General features: G+C 44.4%; 2 protein-coding genes and 1 pseudogene across 14 annotated transcripts in view; 2 read left to right on the top strand and 1 right to left on the bottom strand.

The window, feature by feature from the left end:
• NT5E (5'-nucleotidase ecto) overlaps window positions 1–14,345 on the top strand; it is a 44,954-nt gene extending 30,609 nt beyond the window's left edge. The window contains exons 4-9 of one of the 2 annotated variants that reach the window (XM_065888601.1): window positions 3,734–3,931; window positions 5,084–5,238; window positions 6,854–6,959; window positions 7,750–7,899; window positions 9,237–9,437; window positions 12,343–14,345. In XM_065888601.1, the coding sequence (XP_065744673.1) occupies window positions 3,734–3,931; window positions 5,084–5,238; window positions 6,854–6,959; window positions 7,750–7,899; window positions 9,237–9,437; window positions 12,343–12,506 (974 nt within the window). In that variant the 3' untranslated portion in view covers window positions 12,507–14,345. The remainder of the gene's footprint in view (window positions 1–3,733; window positions 3,932–5,083; window positions 5,239–6,853; window positions 6,960–7,749; window positions 7,900–9,236; window positions 9,438–12,342) is intronic. The other variant, XM_065888602.1, reaches the window with a different exon arrangement.
• Window positions 14,346–23,574: 9,229 nt separating this feature from the next.
• LOC136131897 (3-hydroxyisobutyrate dehydrogenase, mitochondrial pseudogene) lies at window positions 23,575–24,265 on the top strand (annotated as a pseudogene).
• A 1,427-nt stretch (window positions 24,266–25,692) lies between these two features.
• The window catches only part of SNX14 (sorting nexin 14), a 67,169-nt gene continuing 64,994 nt past the window's right edge, over window positions 25,693–27,867 (bottom strand). For 8 of the 12 annotated variants that reach the window (XM_065888834.1, XM_065888835.1, XM_065888832.1 and 5 more), the window contains 3 exons: window positions 27,540–27,631; window positions 26,812–26,868; window positions 25,858–25,896 (listed from right to left, as the gene is read on the bottom strand). In XM_065888834.1, coding sequence (XP_065744906.1) covers window positions 25,858–25,896; window positions 26,812–26,868; window positions 27,540–27,631 — 188 coding nt within the window. Of the gene's footprint in view, window positions 25,897–26,811; window positions 26,869–27,479; window positions 27,481–27,539; window positions 27,632–27,867 lie in introns of all 12 variants that reach the window. The other 4 variants (XM_065888825.1, XM_065888827.1, XM_065888828.1 and 1 more) reach the window with 2 other exon arrangements.

Raw genomic sequence — 27,867 nt, 5'->3', positions numbered from 1 at the left:
TGCTTCCAAGAGGACTGATTTGCCAAAAGGCTGGAATAGAGTTCTGGTAAACAGTTCTCCCCCTGCCAAGAGGACAGGCTGCGTTTCCAAAGACAGATATGTGGCTCTTGTGTGTGGAGAGACGATCTGGGGCGTGAGCCTCTGTGGCTGAATCGAGTGCTGTGGGAACTCTGAAGCCCTGGATTGCTTTCTCTGCCAGTGGTTTTCTGGGGTTGCCAAGTGCACAGGAAGCAGAGAGGGCCCAGCCGTGGGGAACGCAGACTGGAGCCAAACTAGACTGGTTATTGTCTCAGCCACGTGGGAAACGTCCTCCTTGTCTCCGATTAAGTCCATCCGAGATGAAGATGACACATCTTTTGTTCTAACAAACGGCATATCAAGGCCACTCAGCACCGGAGAAAGTCCCCTGTGCTACAGGAGCTGGGGTTGGTGGCTCCTATTTGTAAAGAGCAAGCTGATCTGATGAGGTATCTGACCCCATAGTTCGATTCCGAATTTTTACGTTCTGTTTAAACTCAGATATATTTATGGAAGGCAGAAAAAATAAAGGCTAAAGAAGTCAGGCTTGCCCTTCTCTTGGGTTTCCAGGAATCTGCCAGACCCCTTTCTGAAACAGATGTAGGGCCTGTTCCTCCTGGACGAGGTGTTGTGCGCCACCTTGTGGATATAATGGGAACTGCACGTTGCCAGGCTTCTCTGGGCTCAGAGGATGAGCCACCATCCCTAACCGTGCCCAGCTGAGAAGGTGAAGGGACTGCCACATCCCCGTCCCCTGAAGTAAAGGCCAGGCTCCAGGTCTGTCCAAGGACCACCACAAAACCGAATGCTACTCTTCAATGCATCAGACCATCTATGGCAGTCACCGCCACCATCTGCCGGCCACCCGTAAGCCTGTGCAAATGGAGATGGGACACGGCCTGCACTGGATCTCAAGTCCGTGCTTTTGTAGAAATAAAATTCCAAGGCTTTCTTCTTTATCCAGAGGAAGCAAGACAATGGGAAATTAAGATTGGCCACAGCTATGAATATTTCCTGCTGGTGAAATGTTGGTATTTGCAGCACTTCTGCTCTGTGGTTACTGAGCTAAAGGGGCTGCTTTTGGCTCAGGCGCAAGGCAGGACTGGGTTTTTCATAAACCCAGGTGTACAGCATAATGTCTTCAGTGAAAAGGGAAGCCCAGACACAGCTTGGGGCACAAAGGTGCAGCCACTGGGCTTGCACCTGCTTTGGTGAGTGCCCTTCGGAAACCAGCTCTTGCAGGCTCTCTGAGAACAGCACGTCGTAGGCTGTGTTGGGCAGTGGAGAGAACATAAGCTCCGGTGTCTCACAGCCCTGCTTTTCAACCCGCCCTCCATCACATACCAGCTGCGTGACCATGGACGCATGCCTGTGACAACTGGTCTTCTGGTCTACAGTGTGGGGATAATAATAGGAGCTGTCTCGTGGGATTCCTGGAGGATTAAATGAGATCTAGCCCGGGGCTGGCTCCTGGCTGACTCTCATAACTGGTCCAATGAGGAACCAACACAAACTGAAGTTCTCCGGGCTCTCAGTGAACATCTAATAGGAAGCGCTGGTAGTGGGTGTGCAGAGGGAGGTGATAGAAATAATAGTGGGTCAAAGGTATCTGTTCTATAGTCTCTGACTCAGAACAGCCCAGATGAGATCCCGCTCTCACCGGAGGTGAGATGGGAAGTACAGGGCACCCATAGGAGGGGTGCAGTTGTAGAACTGAAACGTGCCAGGTGATCAGAGCCCAGGGCTCATGCTCCGAGTGCCGGGCTCCCACCCTCACACGGCGTGTGTCCGGGAGACCGTGCTGGGATGGGACTCAGCCTCTGGCTCCCCTTTGAGATAAGTGGCTCCCAGGCTCTCCCCAGGGCTCCCCTTTGAGACAGAACTCAGCAGAACCCGGCAGGTCTGCGGTCTGGCTGGGGCGGGAGGTCTGTGTGCCAGTCGGCCGCCCCGGTGAATGTGGCTCTTCCTCAAGGCACCCGAGGGGACACAGAACTCAGCAACAAAACCTAAGGATGAAAAAAAAAAAAAACCTAAGGATGGCCTTTTGTCATTTCTATTTTTTATTGAGTATAGTTGATTTACAATGTTGTGTTAATTTCTTGTCATTTCTGCTGATCTTCCACTAAAGAGTCTAAGCTCTGGAGTGTGTGTCTAGGGTTTCTAGAGGTTGCCATTCCCTCATGGGGAAAAGAAATACACATTTATTGAGTATCTATTATGTGCCAGGCAGCCTGCAAGAGAGTTTTGTTTTAATTTGGCTGTGCCGGGTCTTAGTTGCGGCATACAGGATCTTCAGTTGTGACATGCGAACACTTAGTTGTGGCACATGGGATCTAGTTCCTTGACCAGGGATCAAACCCGAGGCCTCTGCATTGGGAGCATGGAGTCTTGACCACCAGGGAAGTCCCAGGAAGAGAGTTTAAATGTTTAATCCTCTCAAGATTCCTGTGAAATAGGAATTGTTATTTTGCCTTTTTTTTCTTTTACTTTTTTTTTTTTTTTTTTTGCGGCATTTATTCCCAGGTAATAAGTTTTTGTTTCTTCAGTTTTTTTCTGGGGTATCTTTTTGTTCTGTGCAACCTCCTCTTCTGGTTTAGTAACAGTCTGTTCTTTTCCACGAAGGATCATCTCAATGTGGCAGGGAGAGCTTGTGTTGATCCGATCACAAGCTCTATAAATCCTGCATCGCATCTTGGGGGCTTTGTTCACTTGAACATGCTCCATGACCAGAGAATCTGCATCTAAGCCCTTAAGCTCAGCATTACTCTCTGCATTTTTGAGCGTGTGCAGTAACAATTCACCTTTTGGAGGCCACCGACCCTGCGTCCGGCCCCACTGTTTGGCCTGGGCGCACCTACCAACTCCACCATTGGAATGATGGAATGGCACACATTGCTTCTGTAAAGTGACATCCTTCAGATACTTGGTGGCTTTTGGCCTGGGCAGTTTCACGAGTGTCCTTAAAGTGAACACGAAGATTTGAACCGGTTGATTTGCATGATTGTATGGGGTTTTCTGGGCCCGGTGAAGAGCGGACCCTTTCTAGAGGTCACCGTGAGACACTGGACCTCAGGAGTCGGCACTGCCCACAGCCTGCCTGTGCACCCGCCGTCCCCCCGCCCCACTCTCGCCCGGAGTACCCCTCTGCACGTCACAGAGGCCCGACAGCACCAGAGCACCAAACCGGGGACTCCGACACGTTCCCCCCACACAGAAGGACTCCGCCACCAGGGAGGACTCAGTAGACACAAGAGTCCGCCGCCCGAGGGCTTTGAAATTGGCACTGCCAAGCCCAGGATGGCAGCAATAACCCGTTATTATGCCCATTTTACAGATGGGGAAACTGAAGCACAGTGAGGTGAAGTGGCTTGGCCGCTTCACCCGGCTGGTGAGATTGGAGCCAGGGTCAGGATGGAGGTGGGACTGTCTTAGCAGTGTCGCATCTTTGTATGCCACGTAGCACCGGGCACGGTGCCCAGGACTTAGCAAGAGCTTAGCAACCGCTGCTGGGTTGAGAATGGAAGGATTCACGTGCCAAAAGGGCATTCGGAAACAGGGGCAGATGCCCGAGCTGGGCTCTGAAAGACCAGCTGTGTGGAGCAGCAGCTGGCAAATCGTTAGTTCAGAATTCGCAGTCACCTGGCCGGCAGCCTGCAGGCTCCCGGCCGTCCATGAACAAGGGCCCACTTGATTAACTTTGGATCTTTCATTGCAGGCACTCCACCTTCCAAAGAGGTGCCGGCGGGGCAGTACCCATTCATAGTCACGTCCGATGACGGACGGCAGGTTCCCGTGGTCCAGGCCTATGCTTTTGGCAAATACCTAGGCTATCTGAAGGTCGAGTTTGATGAAAAAGGAAACGTCGTCACTTCACATGGAAATCCCATCCTTCTCAACAGCAGCATTCTGGAAGGTACGTGAAATTCAGGGCAGTGATCCACCAATGCAAAGATTTGGTGGCTGGATTTCTTTTTTCTTTTTTTTTTTCCTTTTTATTTTTTGGTTAATGTTTCAGGACAATGTTTTTGAAGACCCGAGCTTCTTTCTCCCTTGAGTTTACTCTACCCTCTTCGTGGATAAGGAGATTTAAAACACACACGAATTGCAAAAGCCCCATGTGCTCCTCCAAGCCCTCTCAGCATCAGACACTGTGTTGCTGCCTCTCGTGTCTCTTCCAGCTTCACCCTGGCGCAGGAGAGCCACTCTCGGCCCATGTCCAGAGGAGAGCTGATTGTTGGGGCAAAGGGAGCAGTGTAACTGGGCAAGCGGCCCAGTCTCCATGGGCTTCAGGTCCTCAAATGCGTGTGTCTTTCTTACTTTTTGATCTGGGAATCAAAACGAAAAGACATTTCATGTCATGCATTTCATTTTTTTTTTTTTTTTTTTTTTTTGCGATATGCGGGCCCCTCACTGCCGTGGCCTCTCCCGTCGCGGAGCACAGGCTCCGGACGCGCAGGCTCAGCGGCCATGGTCCACGGGCCCAGCCGCTGCGCGGCATGTGGGATCCTCCTGGACCGGGGCACGAACCCGTGTCCCCTGCATCGGCAGGCGGACTCTCAACCACTGCACCACCAGGGAAGCCCCCATGTCATGCATTTCATACAGTGTACATGAACATCCTCCTGTGCTTCTCTCTCGCCTGCCCTTTCCTGCTTACCGTGATCAGATAGGGAAGGACGGGTGACCAGGGGCCCTGGAGAGCCAGAGCTCCTGACAGCCAGAGGGAGGGGCCGGGACCCTGTAGCCGGACGTCTCAACCCTTTATACCTGCCCTTGGGCCTCTCATTGTCTCCCCACCACTAATGCCCTCCCCATTGAGCCAGCAGACACTCATTCAGATGTGACGAGTTGATGCTGATTTACTTGGCACGTCTTTAAGATCCAAGCTGGGTCTTACTCCCAGGAAATGGAACAGAGGTTCCTAAGGAAATTTCCCAGTCAAAATCAAAATGTACACAAATACGGTAAAGAACTGTGTACTCACGCCAGGTGAGCTGAATGACGTTTGAGCCTTTCTCCAACATTTAGGCTTTAACTGCAGGCTGATTTGTTTGTTTTCTTCTAGATCCAAGCATAAAAGCAGACATTAACAAATGGAGGATAAAATTAGATAATTACTCGACCCAGGAACTGGGGAAAACAATTGTCTATCTGGATGGCACCACTCAGTCATGCCGCTTTCGAGAATGCAACATGGGCAACCTGATTTGTGATGCTGTGGTGAGTGGTCCACAGGAGAGCAGGGCCCGTGCCTAGGGAGGAAGGATGCAAGGACGGACAACCTGACAGTTACAGAATTGAGGACTTTTAGAAATTAGTCCCCAGACAAAAGCTTGGCGTGTAATCACACTGAGTACCTTGGGAAGGTGCCCGAACCAGACCAGTGGGCCATCCCTTTATTGCTTTACAAGAACGGCAGCCTTGGACTTCCCTGGCGGTCCAGTGGTTAAGATTCCATGCTTCCGCTGCAGGGGGTGCAGGTTCGATCCCTGTTCAGGTGAGTTCTGCATGCTGCGCAGTGCCGCCAAAAAAAAAAGGACAGAAGCCTTTATTTCAAGGTGCTCATCTTAGGTGTCTGAATATTGGATGTTGCTTTCCTTTGGTAAGATGACCTGAATCCACAAACTCTGCTCCTCCCAAGAAGTAGACATAGAATTAAATACATCTGCCTAGGCCTAACTAGGCCAGAGTGTGTTTCACTGATCTGTCCTCTTGACCCCAGAGAACTCGGCCTTGTGTGAACCACCTTCACAAGCAAGGCAGTTATCACAAGAATAATAAGTCCCATGTTGGAGCGAGTTCCCACACCAAAAACACCCCTCTGTCCACCTATCTGCGGGCAGCCGAGGTCTCCAGCTGAGACTCACCATGCCAGGGGCACCCAAGAGGCTGTTCCTTTGTCTGGGCTCACCTCGGTGCCGGGTGCCCGGTACCTAGGATGCAGCCACACTCAATAAATGTCTGCCAAGTAAATGACGACACTCACGCTTTCCAAGGTGGGACAAGTGCTGGAGGCTCAGCATCGCACGGTCAGTGCGAGACAAGCAGCTAACGAGAAGCCAGAGTTGTGAATGTGCAGAGGCGGGTCTGGAAGGAAACACCCCAGGCTCTAGCAGGGCTTACCTGACAGAGAATGAGGCCCTTCTCCCGCTAAGCATCAGGAACACTGCAGCTGTGCTGCCCTCATAGCCGCCCTGTGGCCCTGTGTCTCCCTCACCTCTTCCACCATCATATTTTTTCAAATGAGAATGTAATTCGTTTTATTTCTTGTAACTAAACATATGTTTTGTAAAAGAAAAGGAAGAATGAAACTCTCCCCCGTTTCAGGGGCTCCCCCATCTCTCTCTTGTATCCAAAATTGCCAGCTTGGGAACTGGCTGGGGACCTAGACATGGATGCCAGGGTCCTTTGTGGCCTGAGATCTGGAGTTGAAAGGCTTCTGGGCTCCGCCCTCAGGAGCAAATGTGGGTCCTGCCCTGGAGGAGCCCTGGGGGGAGCAGCCCCGTGGGTCAGTCTGCACAGAAGCCCCTTCCTCCTACTTCAAGTGCTGGCTTTGCTAAGGGCCCCTGGCCTGGCGGGTTGCAGGGGTCTTAGGAGAGGGGCTCAGAGCTACTGGCTACTCAAGAGTCTGACCTGGGACTGGTCACAGTATCTGAGGTTTGCTTCTCAGAGCATAAGACTAGTTCTGATGAATTACACTTGAGAAAGCTCTGGGCACACACAGGAGCAGGAGAACAGCAGCTTTATTTGCCCGGTGCAGCTAACCAAGTTCCGGGCACTGACCCTAAGGAGGAGGACCCAGAATAACGAGTGTAAATTCATGCTACTGTTGCAGATTAACAACAACCTGAGACACCCGGATGAGATGTCCTGGAACCACGTGTCCATGTGCATTTTAAACGGAGGCAGCATCCGGTCACCCATTGATGAGCGGAACAACGGTATGCTCCCGGCCCCCAGCCCCCGGCCTCAGCTCAGCGTGCTGTCTGTCTGACCGGTCCCCCAAGACCCCCCCCACCGTGCCAGGCCCTTTGGCCACTCGAGTCAGTGCCCCACCTGAAGGGCGCACACAGGCTTGTGTGTTCTTGGATGCATTTGCTCACAGAGGGAGCAGCCAGCCTTACTGGCACCAAGGTTTAGCTCAACTTCTGATTCACACGGCAAAACGCATATGGTGGCTGATGTATGCAAAATAGTGATGGCCTCCACCTGGATATCTGGAAAGAGGACAAAATTGCCCATCTTGGGACGTCCCTGGCGATCCAGTGGTTAGGACTCTGTGCTTCCCCTGCAGGGGGCACAGGTTCCATCCCTGGTCGAGGAACTAAGAGCCCACATGCCATGCGGCATGGCCAAAAAAAAAAATTGCCCATCTTAGGTGCTGGGAAAAAAAGAGCTGGATAAGTTCCTCTAGTGCATTTACAGGTATCCAGGATTATAGCATATGGTAAAACAAACCAACCAGACAGATATTCAAGACACTGTTGTAGTCTTCCCTTATAACGCTGTCAAAAAGTGTCAGCCTCAGTGGTGGAGGGCACGGCCAGAAGCCTCTTGATTCCATCCTCCCCCTAAGTGTCAGGAACACTTAGACGCAGCTGTGCTGTCCTCACAGCCTCCCTGTGCCCCGTGTCTCCTTCACCTGCTCCGCCAGTCCTAAAGGACACCGGCCATGGGGTGTGCTAGTTCTCCAGCTGTTTTCCTCCTCGCCTCATCTGTGACTACCCTCAGGCACAATTACCTGGGAGAACCTGGCTGCTGTGTTGCCCTTTGGAGGCACCTTTGACCTGGTCCAATTAAAAGGCTCCACCCTGAAGAAGGCCTTCGAGCACAGCGTGTACCGCTACGGCCAGTCCACAGGGGAGTTCCTGCAGGTGGGCGGTAAGTCACCTTGAAAGGTGGGGTGGGCTTTCCTGCTGGTTGGCTTAGCTCCCCCCTTACCAGAACCTCTTGGTCAGGCCTGTTTGGGTTTTCACACACCCAACACCAACGCACAGTCTTTTCAATGGCCAGACCACTGGAGTAGGTTGGGGTCAGAGCCCCAAGGCCCCGAAAATGAGCACCATTTGCCAAGTCTGATTTGGACATCGGATGGTCTCGGCAGGAGCTGGCCCCCCAAACTCTAAGCAGGTCAGCTGCCTTGAGGTCTAGTTTCTATTAAAATCTTGGTTGCTTCAACATTCAATATTCTTCGTAAAAAAACAGAAAAGGGTTTTTTTTTGTCTGTTTTTTCTGTGAGTGCCTGGAACCATACAGAAGTTCAAAGGAATGCAGTGTCCAATAAGTATTAACAAGGATGATTTCTGGGCGGGGCAGTCTGGACAAGACATAGGAACTTGGCTCTGGGTCCAGCGGGACCTGGGGCAAGCCCTCAGCCTCTAGGAGCATGGTGAGAAAATGGGCCTGCTTATCTCATGGATTGCAGTGAAAACGGAAGGAAAACAAATGCTTCCCAAATTGTCATGGACTTCTGAAATGCTTTCGTCAATAATTAAGTCCACAGTCCAATGAATTCAACTTTAAATTAATATGAATGATCTTGTTTGACTCTGACTCCACATTCTGGCCTGAGTTTCCGGCCCGTAGATAGCGTAGATAGCGGGCTGCACCTGAGGGCTGTGATTGCTTTGTGAAGTCTTCCCTCTGCAGGGCACTCGGCTGCTGGGATCGAGGGGCTGTAGAGTGTGGTGGGGTCCAGGCTGCTGCCTGTGGGGTAGCCCAGATATTCTGCGTTTTCCAGGACAGAGTGGAGGGAACACCGGGGCTCTGGTGCCCCAGCACAGTGCTGGGTAGTCGTATGTTTTGTGAAAGTCATCCAAGCCCAAATTATTAACGTCTCTTAGTCATCAAGATGGTGCAAGGTTCTGTGCCTGTCATCTGTTCCTCATTTTCCAGAGCCACTGAACCAAGTTGCTGGACCAATTAACTTAGGATTTTAAAAAGGTCTGTTTTCTCCCTGCAGAGTCACCTCTCGCCCACTCTGGGCCAGAGCCAGTTTTCCTCCTGGGGGTTCTCAGACCTCCCAGAAGGACTCAAGGACAAACCTAACCAGATAGGGTAGCTGCAATGTCACCTCAGCTCTGTTGCTGAAATTTCACTCAAGCTCAAACTAAATGAAAACTAAGCCCAGTGCCCCAATTCCAGATTTGGCCCTTTCTTAGAAAACAGAAATTTCCCTTTGGATCCAGTGAAAACATACAGGCTCATTTCTTTTCTAGGAATTCACGTGGTGTACGATCTTTCCCGAAACCCTGGGGAAAGAGTGGTCAAATTAGAGGTCCTTTGCACCCAGTGTCGCGTGCCCAGTTACGAGCCCCTCAGAATGGATGAGGTGTACAAGGTGATCCTCCCGAACTTCCTTGCCAAGGGTGGGGATGGATTCCGGATGATAAAAGACGAAGTGTTAAAACATGACTCTGGTAAGCACAAGTGTCTCCACCCCTCCCTAGCCCAGAGGTACCGGAGAACAGAACTGGTCCCAAGAGGGGAGCTACACATAATGCTCGGAGGGCAAAGCCAGAAATCCAGATGCGTCCCCACATTGCCGACCACTTCCTGCTTTGTTTGTTGGGAAACAGCAGCACGGCCTGGGGGAATACTGCCCTGCCTCTCCCCAGCACACGTACCCATCCACCCAAGCCCAGGGGAAAACATTTTTACATAAAATGTGTTTTAAAACTCTTTTAAGTACATATAACCAGCTATTTAAATTGTGAAATATCAATCAGTGTGGCACTTATAGAAAGACCAGACTTCTAGAACTTTAGGCTGGATGTGGGAAACTATATTAAATCATCTAAACTTTCTTCAAGAAGCTTTTAGTGTAAACAGGTCAGGTAGGCATGGATGGGATATGTCCCCTGCCCCGTTCTGCACAGTGCGTTGGAGCAAATGATAGGAACCACCACACTTGACCGCAGGTGATATTTCCAGCAGCAGTGAGGGTCATTATACCCCCTGCTCATTTTTTAAAATCCAACTGAGAACCGCCTCCTATGCATAGAGTCCACTGCCAGTACACTACCCCTTCCTGTTCTCCAGGGCAGAAACTAGTGTGTTTACAAGACACGTGCACAGCTTCCCTGCATCTGTCTCCAGCAGGGAGCTCAGCCAGGTTCCTCTTCAGCCTTATCATAGGGGACTGCTATTTTCGCTGTGTATCCCAAGGAGGGTGAAGGACAGTTCCAGGGCAAAGGAGACAGCCCTTCCTGGGAGGAAAGGCGCCAGGCACTTCCACCCATCCCATGATAGGAAATGGAAAGGCAGGCTTGAAAGGTGTCCTCTAGAGCCCTGCATGAAACAAAGAAGTTGATGACTGTGCATCACCCAAGGCCTTGGCCCTAAGGCTTCTCAACCCTGGCTCTTCATTAGAATCACTTGGGGAGCATTTTAAATTAAATACCAATGCACTGGTCCCAACTTTTAAGAGATTCTGATTTACCTGGGTGGGGTAAAAGTCTCTTCCAGTGATTCTAATGTATACCCAGGGGTGAGAACCACTGCAGAGAGAAGAGTTCTTTTTAAGTATTATATTGATAGTAATATATTGTTTTTATTGAGGTATAATTGACATATAACATTATATTAGTTTCAGGTGTACAACATGATTCACCATTTGTATACACTGCAAAATGCTCGCCACAATAAGTCTAGTTAACATCTGTCACCTCACATAATCACAAAAAAATTTTTTTTCTTGTAATAAGGATATTTAAGATCTACCCTCGTAGCATCTTTCAAATATGCAATACAGTATTAGTAACTATATTCACTATGCTGTACATTACATCCCCAGGGCTTATTTTTTTTTATAACTGCAAGTCTGTAATAACTTTTGACCCCTTTCACCCATTGTGCATCCTCACCCACCCGCCTCTGGCAACCACCAGTCCATTCTCTGTATCTGAGCTTGCTTTTATTGTTGAATTCCACATAAATGAGATCATGTGGTATTCCTTTCTCTGAATTATTTCACTTAGCATAATGTCCCCAAGGTCCATCCCTGTTGTTGCAAATGGCAAGAGGCCATTTTTTTATGGCTGAAGAGTATTCCATTGTGTGTGTATATATATCACATCTTCTTTATCCATTCTTCCACTGATGGACACTCATTTCCTTATCTTGGCTATTGTAAATAATGCTGCAATGAACATGGCGGGGAGGGGGGGGCGTATATATCTTTTCAAATTACTATTTTCATTTTATTTAGATAAATACCCAGGAGGGGAATTGCTGGATCATATGGTAGTCCTATTTTTAATGTCTTGAGGAGCCTCCTACTATTTTCTATAGTGGCTGCACAAATTTACATTTCTGCACACGATGCACTAGAGTTCCTTTTCCCCACATCCTCACCAACACTTATTTCTTGTCATTTTGATAACAGTCATTGTAACAGGCGTGACGTGATATCTCACTGTGGTTTTATTTGCATTTCCCTGATGATTAGTGATGTTGAGCATCTTTCCATGTGCTTGTTGGTCACCTGTATTTGAGTTGTATACATTCTTTATATACTGTGGATATTAACCGCCCTATCAGATATATGATTTGTAGTGTGGCATTTTTTTTTTTTTTTTTTTGCGGTACGCGGGCCTCTCACTGCTGTGGCCTCTCCTGTTGCGGAGCACAGGCTCCGGACGCGCAGGCTCAGCGGCCACGGCTCACGGGCCCAGCCGCTCCGCAGCATGTGGGATCCTCCTAAACCGGGGCACGAACCTGTGTCCCCTTCATCGGCAGGCGGACTCTCAACCACTGCACCACCAGGGAAGCCCTGTAGTGTGGCATTTTTTTAATAAAAAGGTCTGTCAGATCCCTAGGGGTTTGTTGTAGTTACAGGCGATTAGTATTTGTCGGTTCTCCTCTCTTTTGCAAGTGAAGACTCCATTGCCTCAGCATCAGTTACGTGAAAATGATTCCTGAGCAGGCAAGCCAAAAAAAACAAGCCAATTTTATGTCTCAGCTAACTGATATTGACCCAGTTCCCTAATGCCCTCAGTCCGGAGTGGTTCAGAGGCATTGATGACAAGAGCCTCTATATTGAGTCATCTCAGAGCTTAGACAATTTATTCCCCCCAATTATCCAATATTGGACAATGGGCACATTTCTCATCTGGAACATAAAAAAGCAATCAGATTCTTTGCACTGGTGATCGCCATTGTTCTTGTCTTCTGTGACACTTTATCCCTGCTTATGAAAGGAATATATCTTCCCTCTTATATCTAATTACAAAGGACTTTCGAGAAGTACATTGGCTTTCCCCTTCTTACTGTTAATTGATGATTATTTTTTCTGTAGTTAAAATAATGTATGTATTTTTCTAGGTGACCAAGATATCAACGTGGTTTCCGCATACATCGCAAAAATGAGAGTAATTTATCCAGCAGTTGAAGGTCGGATCCAGTTTTCTGCAGGAAGTCATTGCCATGGAAGTTTTTCTCTAATACTTCTTTCAGTTTTGGCAGTGATCATAGTTTTATACCAATAGCCAAAAATTCTCCTTGCCATTAATGGAACTGTATTTTTTTCTCAAGTGAGAGTCAAGTCTACCTTTTAGGAACTGGCTTTGTGATGGTGTGGACCATCCTTGCAGTCTCCTAGAAGCTGAGCTTAGAGGGTTGTAAACGAAGACACTGACATCATCACTCAGGATCAGCAACTTAACGAACACACAAGAAAAGAAATGAAAAGGGGCCCCATGAGGAGAAGGCCAACCATCTTTAGCTTACATATGCAAATTTTAATAAAACGTTATAAACAATTTTAAAACATACACATCATTTTTCTCCTTTATATCCATTCTAATCCACCAAACAACTTATGTTTACATAGAACTTTATCATTTACAAGGGAGTTTTAAGCACACTATCTTATTTGATGCCCATAACTTTCGCTGGTAGGCAAGACAGGTATTGTTTTTCCCATTTGACAGATGAGGGAACTAAAGCTCAGAAAGAATTGACATGTTTAAGGCCATATAGCTAAAAGTGACAGATCCCAGACCTGCACCTGAGCCTTCTGACCTCAGTCCCGCACTCCTTCAGTTATATCCAGTTAACTGTTCAGGAAGATACTTAATGGTCTCCTCTCTTTTTTACTATCCGTAGCCCCAGACTCATGTAGAACAAGTCTGCTTTATTTCTGGTCTCTGTTTTTTCCTTTTCAGCACGTGTTGTTATAGGGAGTTTAATGGACTAAACACAGGGTGGCGTTCTCTCCTGCACCACCGTGTGCCTTTGAGGAGCTGGGACAAGAGATGCAGCAGATAATGGGAAAGGCCAGGAGCTGCAGAACGCAGTCAAGGGGCAGGGAGAAAGGGAAGGAAAGACCAGGATGCCCAGGACCAACTTAACACTATAGAAGAGTCAGAGCTAAAGGCCATTTACACTTGTTAAATACGTATTTGCTAAGGAGTAGCAGCAGAGTGCCTGACACATGGCGTTAGCTACTAATAATTTTATGAGATTCTATCAGTTCTCCCTCTGCTTCTTTCTTCCTTCTTCCTAGTGGGAAGGTGTCATGAGAAGAGAACCTTCTTAGAGAAGGTGTAGCTCTAAACCTGCACCTGTCTCTCCCCAGCAAGATGCCAGCACTGATTCTAGTCTCACACACACACACTCCGCCCCCTCCCCCAGTTATGGGAAATCCAGAGCGGAGCCAAGGTTGATTTTTTTTAAGGGGTATACCTAAATCTAAAGTCAGCTCTGCCTCCAAATCTGAACAGTCACTCTCAGTCATTCTCAGGCATAGTTATGAGAACTCCTGCCTGAGAGAGTGCCCCTCTAAGCGCGTGCTCAGGAAATACCCAGACCGACGAAATGAATGATTTATGCACAAGGAACAAATACTTGCTTAAGGGGGTGGGGGGACCACGTGAGCCTGCTCGTTACCGTAGAAATGATTCAGTAAGAAGTGGGAGCCCTCACCCTACACAGAGTCAGTGAACAGCAGCTAAAGGATGGAAGAGTGAGAATGTTTCTTGATGTTTACAATTATTAGGTATTCTTGATACAAAACATACTTTTAAATTTCACAACCTCTTTGTAAATGTTGCAGTAAAATAATGCCCTAGGTTCTATGCGTATACAGACTGGCCCTAAATAACCAAATGTCCATAGACTGTAAGAGGAAAATGTCAATAAGATTGCATTTGGGGTATATTTTCTTATGCTTGGCCTGTAAAATAGGGTAAATCCTATTGGAGCACAAATTTTTAAAAAACATTTTGTAAGTTTTCTAAATATGTGTACATGTATTATTCAGTGGTTTAAGAAATGACCTGGAAACACTTTGCAATTGTAGGTTCCAAACAATAAAATTGAAGATATACTCCTTGTCTCTGGTAGTTACTTCTCTCAAGCAAACACCTATAACCCAAGACAATATGACTGATGGAAAACTCTTTGCCAGTTCATCACTGGTATCACTTCCCTAGATTATCAGCCCCCCGCCATCTACTAACTCTCCCTGTCCCCCTTCTTACCCCCAAAACAAGAAAAATACATGCAGTTTTTAGGTAGGAAAGAACAGTAAATAAAGGATATTTTAAGTAAGACTACTAAATTTTACGGTTTTTACGTACAGAATTTAAGACCAATAGTGGTTTCCTAAAATTAAAAATGTTCAAGTCATACAGTGTTAGGGATTTTAATTAACTTACCTGAACTGGTTGTACGTCAAGAACTTTCCTCAATTAATGCCGATGATAGAGCAGACCAGCTGGTACACCGTGATCAGACACATTAAATGCAGTTGGTGGCAGAGCTGCCCTCAGCAGTTTTCAGCAGAGTAAGCGCCCTCAGAGACTATGTAGCCCTGTGGATACATGACTAGGCTTGCCTAAATTAGTAATGGTCTCTGATTTAGTTTCCTGGGCCTGCTGTAACCAAGTACCACAAACTGGGTGGCTTAAACAACAGAAATTCATCATCTCACCGTCTGGAGGCTAAAAAGTCTACGATCAATTTGGCACGGTCAGTTCCTTCTGAGGGTTGGGAGGGAGAATCTGTTCCAGGCCTCTTCCCAGCTCTGGTTAGCTAGCCTCAGATATTCCTTGCCTTATAGATGTTATTCTCCCCATGCTTTTACATCCTTTTCCCTCTGTACGTGTCTGTCTCTGGGTCCAAATTTCCCCTTATACTGTATAAAGTCATAGTCATACTGGATCAGGCCCACTCTAATGACTTCATTTTAATCATGTGCAAAATCCCTATTTCTAAATAAGCTCACATTCACGGGTACACGGGGTTGGGACTAAAGTCCTGCCACAAGACCTCAGCATCTTTTCAGGGGACACAGTTCAACCCATAACCGTCCCCTAGATGATCTACGTAATCCCCCGGGGCAGCCCTGAGGCAACCCTACAAATGAAGGGTTACAATTAATGTTATTTTTGTGCTGGTAAAATAGGACACATTTTAGAAGCTGACTTGGCTCAACCCAAGCAAATCAAAAGGAACGAGTTTTCCTAACTAATGCAGTCAAAAGCAGGAGCTTTAAACTTTTGTAACAAGCTGGGAGATCTCCAATCTCTAGTAAGGCGTACTGAGCCCTCTAAGAATCTGAATGAAATACTTGATGAAAATATTCGGTTAATAAGTAAGCTAGTTAGGGTATGAAGACAATTTAACTCTGGCCTATGACATGGATACTGGCATATTAAAAGCAACAACGGAGGGAATTCCCTGGTGGTCCAGCAGTTAAGACTCGGGTTTTCATTGCCATGGACCCGGGTTCGATCACTGGTCGGGGAACTAAAATCCCACAAGCCATGTGGTGCAGCCAAAGTAAATTAATAAATAAAACTGAAAAACTTCAAAAATAATAATAAAATAAAATAAAAACAACAATGGAAATTATAGACTCACTATTCACTGGGATTTTTGGTTGCAAAAACAAAAAGTCTATCAGCAGAGACATACCAGAAGAATATTAGCTAGTCCCCAGAATCATCTGGAAGCATGGAGAGCCAGGCCTAGAAATGGAGAGCAAGCAAGGAAAGTGAGGCATGGCTAAAATCCTGCCACGGGAACAGCCTTCATACACCAGCCTGGTGCTGATGGGTTCATCTCCACCACAGCTACACCTGCCAGGGCCACTGGCTGTCCTGGTACCTCCATTCAGATGGGAGCAAATAACAAGCTGAGCCTGGTTCAGGCCCAAGCTGTCTTTCATAAAGATAAAAGAAGGCTGAGTGAGGACTCATCTCCAGCCTTTTGGCTTCCTTCAATGCCCCCTCCCCCAATTACCTTGGAATTCCTCCAAATAAAGATGTTCCAGTTCCAGACAATCAAAAGTGAGAAGTGGCCCCTGTGAGTACTCTGAGAATCTCCTAGTACCACAAATATATATGAAATGATGTTAAAAACGCTACCTTCTGAGTATGTCTTGAAAACTATGTTGAGTTCTTAACTTCCTCTCCAACAATGTACATCACATGTATGAAATCCAGATTTTTATGAAAGCCAAAATCACTCTAAAAGTAAACAACACTAAACTTTTTCTGGTATTTAATCATTAAATAATAAGCATATTAGTAATGAAATCAGTCGCTAAGATATATATTTTTTATAAAGAAAAAATAAATATGGCTAATCAAATTTCTAATTGAGCTTGAGTTTTTAATTTGGTGTTGACTTTTTTTCAGATCTATACTCTACAGATGAAGTAAGAAAATCCATACACTTGAAAAATAAACAAGTCTTATCTTTCTGGTAAAATCACAATGTATTGACTTTATATGTTTACATTTATATAGCATTCCTAAAAATTTCACTAATTTATCATGTTGTGAAACTGATTTTGTGATAACTCTTGTGTCATAACTAAGAAATGCATATAGCATCATTCCTGCTCATCTACCACACAGATGTATCATTATCCTGCTCAAGTTTTCTTCGCGTAGCCTTGCCTTATTCCTTACTGAGGAGTATCTATCTTTGGGTAAAAGTGGAAAGAAAAGATGGGACTATAAAACAAGAGATCCCAGACACTACTGTAGAACAAGTAATAATGAACAAACTAGTAAGGTAACCTCGGTCATTACTGTTCTCTAGAATGACACCACAGATAAGGAGGCTGCTGGCTCCTTGACTATCTGATCACTGCTTCATCTGCCCCTCCCTAACCCATTCAAGAAAGCCCACAATGCAAGTGAATGGGAGTAGCATTACAGGGCTAATGAGGAAGCCAATACAATTCACATTTAAAATATAAATAGAAAAAATAAATCATACACTGACTTAAGTATTTTAAATATTATTCACTGTAATAAATTACTAGTCATCCCCTTCAAATCTAGATCAAGAGACACCAGTGGGCTCAATCCCAGAGCTGAGACAACTGCTAATCTCCTCTAGATACCAGCCACAGCTTAATGCCAGAGGTCCCTTAACAGAGGGAGGAGAGTGTACAACTATTAGAAATATTATAGACTGTAAAAATTAACACAAGGGCTTCCCTGGTGGCACAGTGGTTAAGAATCCGCCTGCCAATACAGGGGACACGGGTTTGAGCCCTGGTCTGGGAAGATCCCACATGCCACGGAGCAACTAAGCCCGTGCGCCACAACTACTGAGCCTGCGCTCTAGAGCCCGCGAGCCACAACCACTGAGCCCACAAGCCACAACTACTGAAGCCCGTGCACCTAGAGCCCGTGCTCCACAAGAGAAGCCACTGCAATGAGAAGCCGCACACTGCAATGAAGAGTAGCCTCCACTCACCGCAACTAGAGAAAACCCACACAGCAACGAAGATCCAACGCAGCCAAAAATAAATAAATAAATTTATAAAAAAGAAGAAAAAAAAATTAACACAAGTCCACATCATTTACAAAAGATCATTAATCTATTTAAGACCGCATGAACATCTTTAAACTTTTCATCAATATAGAAAACTGAGGGAATTCCCTGGTGGTCCAGTGGTTAGGTCTCAGCACTCTCACTGCCGGGGCCCGGGTTCAATCCCTGGTCGGGGAACTAAGATCCTGCAAGCTGCATGGTGTGGCCAAAAAAAACGAAAATTGAAAGAGTGAGCACTTGGTGCAGTTCAACAGAATGCAATGCTTCAGCAGGGCTATTCTCCCTCCCTCTGGTGCTCAGCTCACCGGCCTCCTCAACTTAAGTGTATCTGTCAGTGTCCACACAGCTGTATCTCTTATATACTTAATGTCCTTCAATTATTCAATACGTTGGCCACATTCAGTATAACTTTTCTTGTTTTTGTGGCTATTTGGGGAAAAAATCAATATCAGTCTTCGTGCTCCCTTATAACTTCTCGGCAGTTAGACCTCTATAGCAGCCCCTTTCCCTTTCTTTCCAACACCTCTCTCTGCTTCCTCCTTCTCCTGAAATGCCTTTTATCTGATTCAGAAATCTGTGAGTGTGCACATGAGTCACCAGTGTCCTGAGGTTAGCTGACATGATCACCTTACCTGCAGCACTGGTTCAGGATCACAGAGAGAGAGGCATGTGCCCTGGTCTTAGTATGTCTTTCACTCTGGCAACAGTCATAAGAGAGGTGAGGGACCTGGATCACAGGCCACACCCCTGCCTCTTAACTCCCTGCACGTACATTCCACCTCAACTCACCTAGTCGTTTTGTGTCCATCCCCCCACAAACTCGTCTTTTTGTGCCCATCACCTTCTTAGTGCCAGGTGCTGCTGGACTATGCACAGGTGATACAGGGGTGAGAAAGACACATCCTGGCACTTGGACTGTTCACAGCTGAGTGGAAGTGACAGCCAAAATTAACATCTGAAAACAGAAACGCATGCACGTATTTGCCAATCTGGCATCTCTTCCCACTCCTGGAAAGAGCCCCCATTTTGGGAAGACACTGAACCTCTTCAATCTCAGGTAGTTCTGGTGGGACAGTTAATTACAGAAGCAATCTCTTAGCTCTGGTGGGAGCACATGACCTAGGTCTCACAGTTACAGTGCCTCATCATCTTGGTCTGAATTAAGAGGCAAGCCAAGACGATAAGAATCCTTCCACAAGCTTTTATATGGGTATAGATGTAGAGAGAGACAAGCTCCCTCTTTGCCCCTCTGTGTCATCACGTGATTCCACGGTTTGTTTAACCGTCCTCTCCCACATGAAGGCATCCACAAGAGTAACAGTTGACAGGACAGAAGCTGAGACAAGAAATGGACATATGTCCACAGAGAGTCCTGACACTATTCAAGTGCTGGGTAAGTCATACTGAGGACAACTCCATTATTGCCTTTCTGTAGTTGGGTTACATGAAAAAATATGTTATTTCTCTTTTCTTTTTCTAAAGCAAAGTTGAGTTCCATCACTTACAATCAAGAGATTAAACTAGCCCACACTAGGAGAAAATGTCAGAAAGTTCCCCTGAGCACCTGTGTGTGCGGTGAGGAGGGAGGGAAGTTAAATAGGAAGCACAGTTCCGACATTAAGTAACATGAATAAAATCCCTCAGGGAAAATTATGCAGTTTTCATTCTTGTATGACGAAAATGGATCTGACAAACTTTAGAAAATTACCTAAAACACATTTCCTTATAAAGAAATTTCAATGTCACCCATTTTTTCAGACATTTGAGCCACTTTTAAAAACTTAAGTCTCCAGGCCGTACCCATTTTCTCCGCCAGGCATTGTCCCCCAATATGGATACAGTACTCCCTTCACTCCCAAGAGCAGCTAGCATAATGTTGAAGTGTTAAGCGGGCATAAATGGAGGGAGTTACAATGAAGAAGAAAACTTACAACTCAGTGTGAGATATCGATGCTCCTAAAAAGCATCCACCAAACCCATCACTTGGGAGTCCTTCCTGGGGTTCCTTCTCAGCTCTCTTAGTGTTAAGCACTGGAGAGCCCCAGGGCACGGTCCTCGGACTGCTTCTCTCTTCTGTTTACACTTCATCTCTCGGTGCTGTCATCCAGTTTTACATCTCGATCCTGGTGACTCTCAAGTTTATAACCCCTCCCATGGACTCCAGACTCATAAATACAACTGCCTACTTGGCATCTCTATTTAAGACGGTTAATAGGCCCCCCCAAACTTTACGTGTCCAAAAATGAATTCCTGATCTTCCCCTCAAAACACGTGCCAGTCACAATCTCCCTCAGCTCATTTAATAGGCCCTTCATCGTTCCTTGCTCAGGCAGAACCTTGGAGTCATCCTTGGCTGCTCCGTTTTTCTCAAACTCACAACCTGTCCATCAGGAAATTCTGTTGCCTAACTTAAAAACAAAAGACCTCAACTTCACGAAAACTCCACAAGTACTGCCCTGATCCAGATGACTGTCATTTCAACTGAATTACTTCACCAGCCTGCTAAATGAGCTCCTTGTCTCTACTTTTACTCTTTAGTCTGTTCTCAACACTCCCAATGCAGTAACCAAAGTAATTCTATCACAATATAGTCGCTGGCCTGCTCAAAATCTTTCCATCATACACCGGGTAAAAGGGAGTTATCACAATGGCTTCCAAGGCCCTTTGTGATCTTTTCTCCCGTCATTTCTCTGACATTATCTCCCTTCACTCACCATGATGAAGCCACACTGATCTCCTTGCTACTCTTTCTACAAAACAGGCACACTCCCACTCAAACCTTCGCACTTGCTATTTCCAAATATTTGGAATATGGGCTCCAAAATATTTGCACGGCTTGCTATCTCACCTCCTTCCGGTCTTTTCTACAATGTCCTGGACACATTATTTTAAACTGCACACCTCCACCCATACCATTTGATTTTCCTTTTCAGTGTATTTTTCTTCTGAGCACTTGTTACTTTCTAACATACTATATACTATTTTCTTATTTATATTGTCTGTCTCCCTGGGTTCGAATGTAAGCTTAGAAATGCACAAATATATCCCTGGCATCTAAAACTGCCTGGCAGATAGTGAGCACTCAATACACACGTGTAGAATAAGGTAAACAAATCGTGCATGATTCCTTCTCTCCTGCCTCTCTGCCACCCTCCTGACTCAGTCCAAAAGCCACACAGTCCTTTTTCTCCGGTATCAGCCCCTCCAGAGAAAGTAAGCAATTAAGAAAATAACTTCTCTACCTAAACACCCTTTTCATTATGCAGAGCAGTTAGAGTCTTCTTTAACCCCTCTGCAACCAAAAGGCCAATTAAGTCTTCCCCAAGAAGGACAGGTGCCTTTCTCCAAAGAGTAAATTTTGTAGCCTCCCCCCTGCCACTCCCTAATATGAAGGTGATTACAAGTTTTCTAAGAGCATCCCTTTTCCCTCCTTGCTTTCGTTCTTCCACATCAGGAATTAGCAAACTACAGCCTAAGGGCCAAATCCTGCCTGCCACTGCTTTATGTAAGTAAGGTTTTACTGGAATACAGCCACATCCCTTACTTGGAATAATACTTTAATATAATTTGATAGAAAAAAATCATAAACATCAAATTAACAAAAAATAGTGAAATACAAAAAATGTTTTTCACTGGATTTGGCGATCTTCTAGGGGCCGTAGGCCTCAGGTTAAGGATGTCTCCTTACGTATCTAGCAACACTGAAGACACTACTGGATATATAAAAGACAACATAGTCTTTGAAATGGAAGTGGAGTAGACTAGCAAGATGTTTGCTCATTCATTTAGTCAGTCGGTCATTTTTATTCTAATGTTGACCATATCTGAAGTTACAACTTGCATATATATCATTATACAGTCTGCAAAGAACAGTGGCAGATTAGACTTCTGATTTTTTATTGTAAAATCTAACGGTTTTTAGGAAGTCAACAAATATGTTTGCTTTCTTTCAACCATTTCTCAGAAGTTTCTGCTATCTACAGGTAAATGATTACACTTATAACACGAACTTATAATGTCCTTTATAAATTTCAAAGTGTCTTCCCATCTATTTAATTTCATTTTATCGCCCAACCAGAAACAGAGTTATTTCTATAAACACATTTCAAAATGTGAAACTCATGCACTACAAGACACACATAGAGATGGATAGAAAGGAATGTGCAAAGTAAAATATTTGAAATGCACCAGGGGAACTTACTTTTTAAAGGGATCCAGAGTGACCGCTTTTGGAAATAAAGGCTCCTTTCACGGGTCAACAATGACAAGAACACGAAGACTAGAGACAGACCTAAGTTTGAATTCCAACTTTACCGTTCTCTCTGGCTTCATTATCCTTACCTATAAAACAGGAATAATACCATCTCACAGTTACTGGACGGTGAAATGTGATATAAAATGCCTGGCCAACAGAGAATGCATCTAGTTCCTTTCCCTTTTATTATGCGAATGATTTTGTATTTGTAGATTTTTATACAGCACATTTTCTTTAAATAAAGCTCACTCACTGCTATAGATTTACATGTGTCCTCCTAAAATTCACATGCTGAAACCCTAAACTCCAGTATGACTATAGTTGGAAATGAGGTCTTTAGGAGGTAATTAAGGTTGAATCAGGTCATAAAACCTAACCCAATAGCATTTGTGGCCTTATAAGAAGAAGCAGATAGAGAAAGATCTCTTTCTTTCTTCCCACACGCTCGCACAAAGAGGTCATGTGAGCACACAGTGAAAAAAGGCAGCCGTCTACAACCAAGGGAAGAGGTCTCAAAATGAAACCTACCTTGCAGGCACCTTGATCTTGGACTTACCAGCCTCCAGAATTGTGAGAAATAAATTTCTGTTAAGTCACCCCATTTATGGTATTTTATCATGGTAGCCCAGGCCATTTGATACACTCATAAGAATTTTTTTCTCATCTAAATAAACAAAATACCACAATTTATAGGAAAGTGGGTGAGGATGGCATAAAAGGGCTGTACATATTTTATTTTTCCAGTTCACCGTGACACTTTAAATAATAAAATGCTATGGATTTTTAAATGTGAAGAATTAGATTAATTCCCACCTGTCCCTGAGAAACTAGTAAATGTTTAAGGCTTGGTAGTAAAGCACCGATTCAAAGAAATTCATACATAGTCTAGAACTTTTAAGCAATTAAAAAGATAATAGACCACGCACCCTAACAGCCAGTAGGTGAGCTGGGAGCCTCGGAGGTCACCGTGGGAGGCGGGGCGGGGGCAGCATAGCAGCCTCCTAACGGCTCCGTGGAGCTGCCTCTGGCCTCCGGTACTGGAGCTGCCGGCAGCAACCAGCAGTGGCCAGCCTTGCAGCGGTGTATTCTAGGTCAATGGCTTCCAAGACTCCAGTTGGATTCACTGGAGTAGGCAACATGGGGAATCCAATGACAAAAAATCTCAGCTTCCCTGGTGGCGCAGTGGTTGAGAGTCCGCCTGCCGATGCAGGGGACATGGGTTCGTGCCCCGGTCCGGGAAGATCCCACATGCCGCGGAGCGGCTGGGCCCGTGAGCCATGGCCGCTGAGCCTGCGCATCCAGAGCCTGTGCTCCGCAACGGAAGAGGCCACAACGGTGAGAGGCCCGCGTAATGCAAAAAAAAAAAAAATCTCATGAAACATGGCTATCCACTCATTATTTATGATGTGTTCCCTGATGCATGCAAAGAGTTTCTAGATGCAGGTGAACAGGTAGTGTCTTCCCCAGCAGATGTAGCCAAAAAAGCTGACAGAATTATTACAATGCTGCCCACCAGCATCGATGCGATAGAAGCTTGTTCTGGAGCAAATGAAATTCTAAAAAAAAGTGAAGAAAGGCTCACTCTTAATAGATTCCAGTACTGTTGATCCTATGGTTTTGAACGAATTGGCCAAAGAAGTTGAGGAAATGGGAGCAGTTTTCACGGATGCCCCTGTTTCTGGTGGTGTGGGAGCTGTTCGGTCTGGGAGCTTCACATTTAACGGTGGGAGGAGTCGCAGAAGAATTTGCTGCTGCCCAAGAGCTGCCAGGGTGCGTGGGCTGCAACGTGGCGTGGCGTGGAGCTGCTGGGACTGGGCAGGCTGTGAAGATCTGCAACAACTTGCTGTTAGCTATCAGTATGGCTGGGACTGCTGCAGCTATGCATTCGGGAATCAGGTAGGGCTTGACCCCAAACTCTTGGCTAAAATCCTAAATATGAGCTCAGGATAATGTTGGTCAAGTGACACTTATAATCCTGTACCTGGGGTGATGGATGGAGTTCCCTTGGCTAATCACTATCAGGGTGGATTCAGAACAACACTCATGGCTTAGGATCTGGGATTAGCACAGGACTCTGCTGCCAGCACGAAGAGCCCAATCCTTCTGGGCAGTCAGGCCCATCAGATCTACAGGATGATGTGCTCGAAGGGCTACTCCAAAAAAGACTTCTCATCCATGTTCCAGTTTCTGTGAGACGAGATGTTCTGAGTTTCCCCTTTCGCTGTGGACACTGTTGGAAACCAAACTCTATCTTGGAGCCCCTCACAGCTCACTCCACAAGTAAATGGGCTTAATCAAAGGTCACCTGTCTGCTTCTGCTTGTCTAGGTCACAATAAACCCTGGGATTTTCCACCCATTTTTAACTGCTTATTCTTTTTATCTATTTAGCAAACACATATTATCTGAATTTTTTTTTTCTGCAAGCCACTGATGGTCTCTGCTAGCTAGCTGATTGACCTTTCTCAAAAGTTTGATTCCTAAGCATTGTCAGTTAAAATGTTGCCTACTTCAATCAGGATATTATTTACTCCACTTTACAAATAAAACCACATTTTTTTTCCATGGGATAAAACCTATCCTGGAGGAAAGAAAAGAAATTGGTGTAAGGCAAGGAGTTAGAGAAAGGGTAAGTATAGTGAATTACTCCCTGTGTCCCTCAGAAAGTTTGTCCTGCTAACCCAGTGGTGGTATTCTTGCATTCTGAGGTTACTGGTTCATTTTCCAGGAGTTGGTAAAGCAAGAGAACTCCTTGCTGCATGCTATGTAACTTGAACTCTGTTACATTACCTTGGTGTGCCCCTCTTATAACAACTCCCAATACTTAGCAAACTTATTTTTTATATTTTTGCTTCCTTGTACATTCTTACTACATTTTGACTTCAAAAGAATGACATCTTTAGAACTGTCTCAGAGCCAACGATGATATGTGCTTTAGAGAATTATTATATTATCCTAAATATAACCATATTATTTTGAATTCAAATAAATTTCTATGCTGATAATTTAAAAAAAAATAATAGAACTACTGGCAAAACCTTTAAAACATTTACAATATCTAATGACCATTTTTACAAACTTTTGAAAAACATACATGAATAGTACCATTAAATGGGTTAGTTTTCCAACTTATATTTAGAGTTCCCACATTATCAGTGCCTGATACATGGCTGAAACTCAATAAATATATTCTGAATGAACACTACAGCCAATAACCAAACACAGAACGCCCACTCTTGAAAGACAAATATGGTTGAAGGAGAAAAGCATATCATGGGAAGAAATTATCAGTAGAATTCTCAACATTGAAACTTTAAAAATAATTATTTAACTTTCCTCAAAGAATACAGTTAATTCATATTTTTCTTTTGGAGAGACAACATAAACCCAAAATCTACTTGACTAAGTTGTTTATATAAGTTTTCGGAATACAGCTATATACGTTCAATGAAATGCAACTTCAATCACACATTGAATCACACGAATATCTTTAAGTACTCAGTTTTTACACCCTAAAGGGTTATATATAACCTGCCAATCATCCAGCAAGAGTAAGAAGTCCCTTGTTTGCTATGAAAAACTCATAAAGGAGGCTATGAGACCCAATCACTTTTCATCATTATTAAGTCTGTGTTAGTCTTTATTAAAACAAACAAAATCCAAATTTCAGACACTGAATTACATGATATATATAAGAATATACAAAAGTAAAAGAAAAAACAGCACATATCGACTACACTAGCATAGCAGACATTTCAACTGGTTATTCTATACCAAATCCAAATGTTTACATCCAGGACGTCACAGAGGTAACCTCCTTTTGTACCTAAATTAAAAAGAAATCTATTTAATAGAAGAGAAAAAAAACAAACAAACCAGAGTTGATTTGTAAATTGCCTAACAGTTTCAGTGTATTAAAATCCTAACCTAAGATATTGTGTGTGTGTGTGTGTGTGTGTGTGTGTGTGTGTGTGTGTGTGTGTATCCACAAGAAATTATTTACGTTTTAGAAGAAAAGTGGCAAGGTATAGCGACAGACCTCATAAAGTCTCAAGCAGAGAGCTGGAGGTTTCCTGGTACTGATTCCCATGTAAACTGAACACAAAGTATCCATAACTGCCACCCTGTTTTAATATACATTTAATACTGCCATAACTTGAAAATTTGTATTCAATAGGTAAATAGTCCAAATCTGGTTTCCTCTATGAAACTGACATTTCATTGCTGTATCACAACCTTGAACAGTTATTTCATCTGACCAAAGGGATTGGTCAAAAAATAAAAACAGTAAAAAACAATGCTCAAAACTCAAAATCCAATATAATAATAATATTAGCATCCTCCAATTCCAATTCATTTTGTGTTCTTGGGTTCATACGAGCTCAACTGCTTCAAAAATGCTCAAGTCTGAGTTACACAGCATTCAGTGTTGCAGATGATAGCCTGCAGAGCTTGGCCCATCCTACTGCTAGGAGGTAAACTCACACATTCCTCTGGCCCTACAGGGTATAGTGTCCCCATCTGACTGTAATTGGGAAAGGAGGAAGTCAAGGCAGAGGCTATTCAGCTCCTATCTCCCAAAATCCACTCTATGTTTGAGCATGTTGAATGAAGAAAATAAGGGTGTTCATTTTTAAAATGATCAGAATCACAAGGGTTTCCTTAATTTTTATGTCTCTAATTAAAATAAATGCCAGCATACCACTAAAAACATAAAGAAAAATTGCTGATTTTCAGTTACCTTACTGAGCTCTGGAAACAGTTCTTGTATCACAATGTCCAATAAAACATAAGTCAGCTAAAACGCCAAAAAAATATTTTTTAAGGCATCAGACAAAAAAACCCCATAAAAACGATAAACACAAATTTAGCACTATGGTTACCGCTAAAGGGGAAGGCAGGGAATAAAACTGACAATATAAAACAAGCACAAAAGCAGTAGCTTCAATAGTATCCATAATGTTCTATTTTAAAGATGAGTTTTACGTACACATGAATTCATTTTACTATTATTCCTCATAATTCATTCTACGTTAAACATTTTATATGTAACAACAATTTTAAAGAAAACAAGCAGGATACAAAATTGTAGCTGTATTAAGATCTCAACGGGCTATGTAACAGACTATAAACAGTAAAATGTTAACTGTGGTTATTCTATGTAACCTGAATGAATGATGGAATTCTTGATATTTAAATTTTTACTTTTTTCATGAATTTTTAGTATATTCCAAATTTCTATAGTGAATATATATTTATTTTAAATCAAAACAGTTCATGTTATAAAGAAAAAAAGGTATTCAGCAAAAGAGAGTTATTAACAAAGATACTTTTTCCTATCCGTATGTTTGAATTACATTGCCTTCCTTTAGTATAGCATCACTTCACAGTTAATAATATACCAGACACCCTACTGTGTCATTTGCTAAACCTAGCCAACACTAGTCAACCTGCTTTAATGAATTTTACCTGCTTGTTGAGAACTGGCTGCTGTAAACCGTCAAAAAGAAGTCTGATGCTTTCATACTTGGCTTCTTCACCAATACACTTGACTATCAGATCTAAACAAGAAAGCCACATGTGAAACAATTTTATATTATAAAGTGACTTATCATTTACTGGATCATAAAGCAAAATCTCCACTCTCTTTCCCGGGTATTATGCAAAAACTGTAAATTAGCATTTCCTAAATCAGTGTTCTGGCAAGAAGCTCTTGGAAAAAAGGGTTCTGTGGTCAAGAAATGCAGTATTGGGAATCCTCCTTTGGGAGATTCACAATGCACAATGCATACTGCAA

Source organism: Phocoena phocoena, chromosome 12 (assembly GCF_963924675.1).
Source record: "Phocoena phocoena chromosome 12, mPhoPho1.1, whole genome shotgun sequence".
Lineage (NCBI taxonomy): Eukaryota > Metazoa > Chordata > Mammalia > Artiodactyla > Phocoenidae > Phocoena > Phocoena phocoena.
The sequence above is the reverse complement of the archived record's forward strand: the minus strand, read 5'-3'. Positions and strand labels throughout refer to the sequence as shown.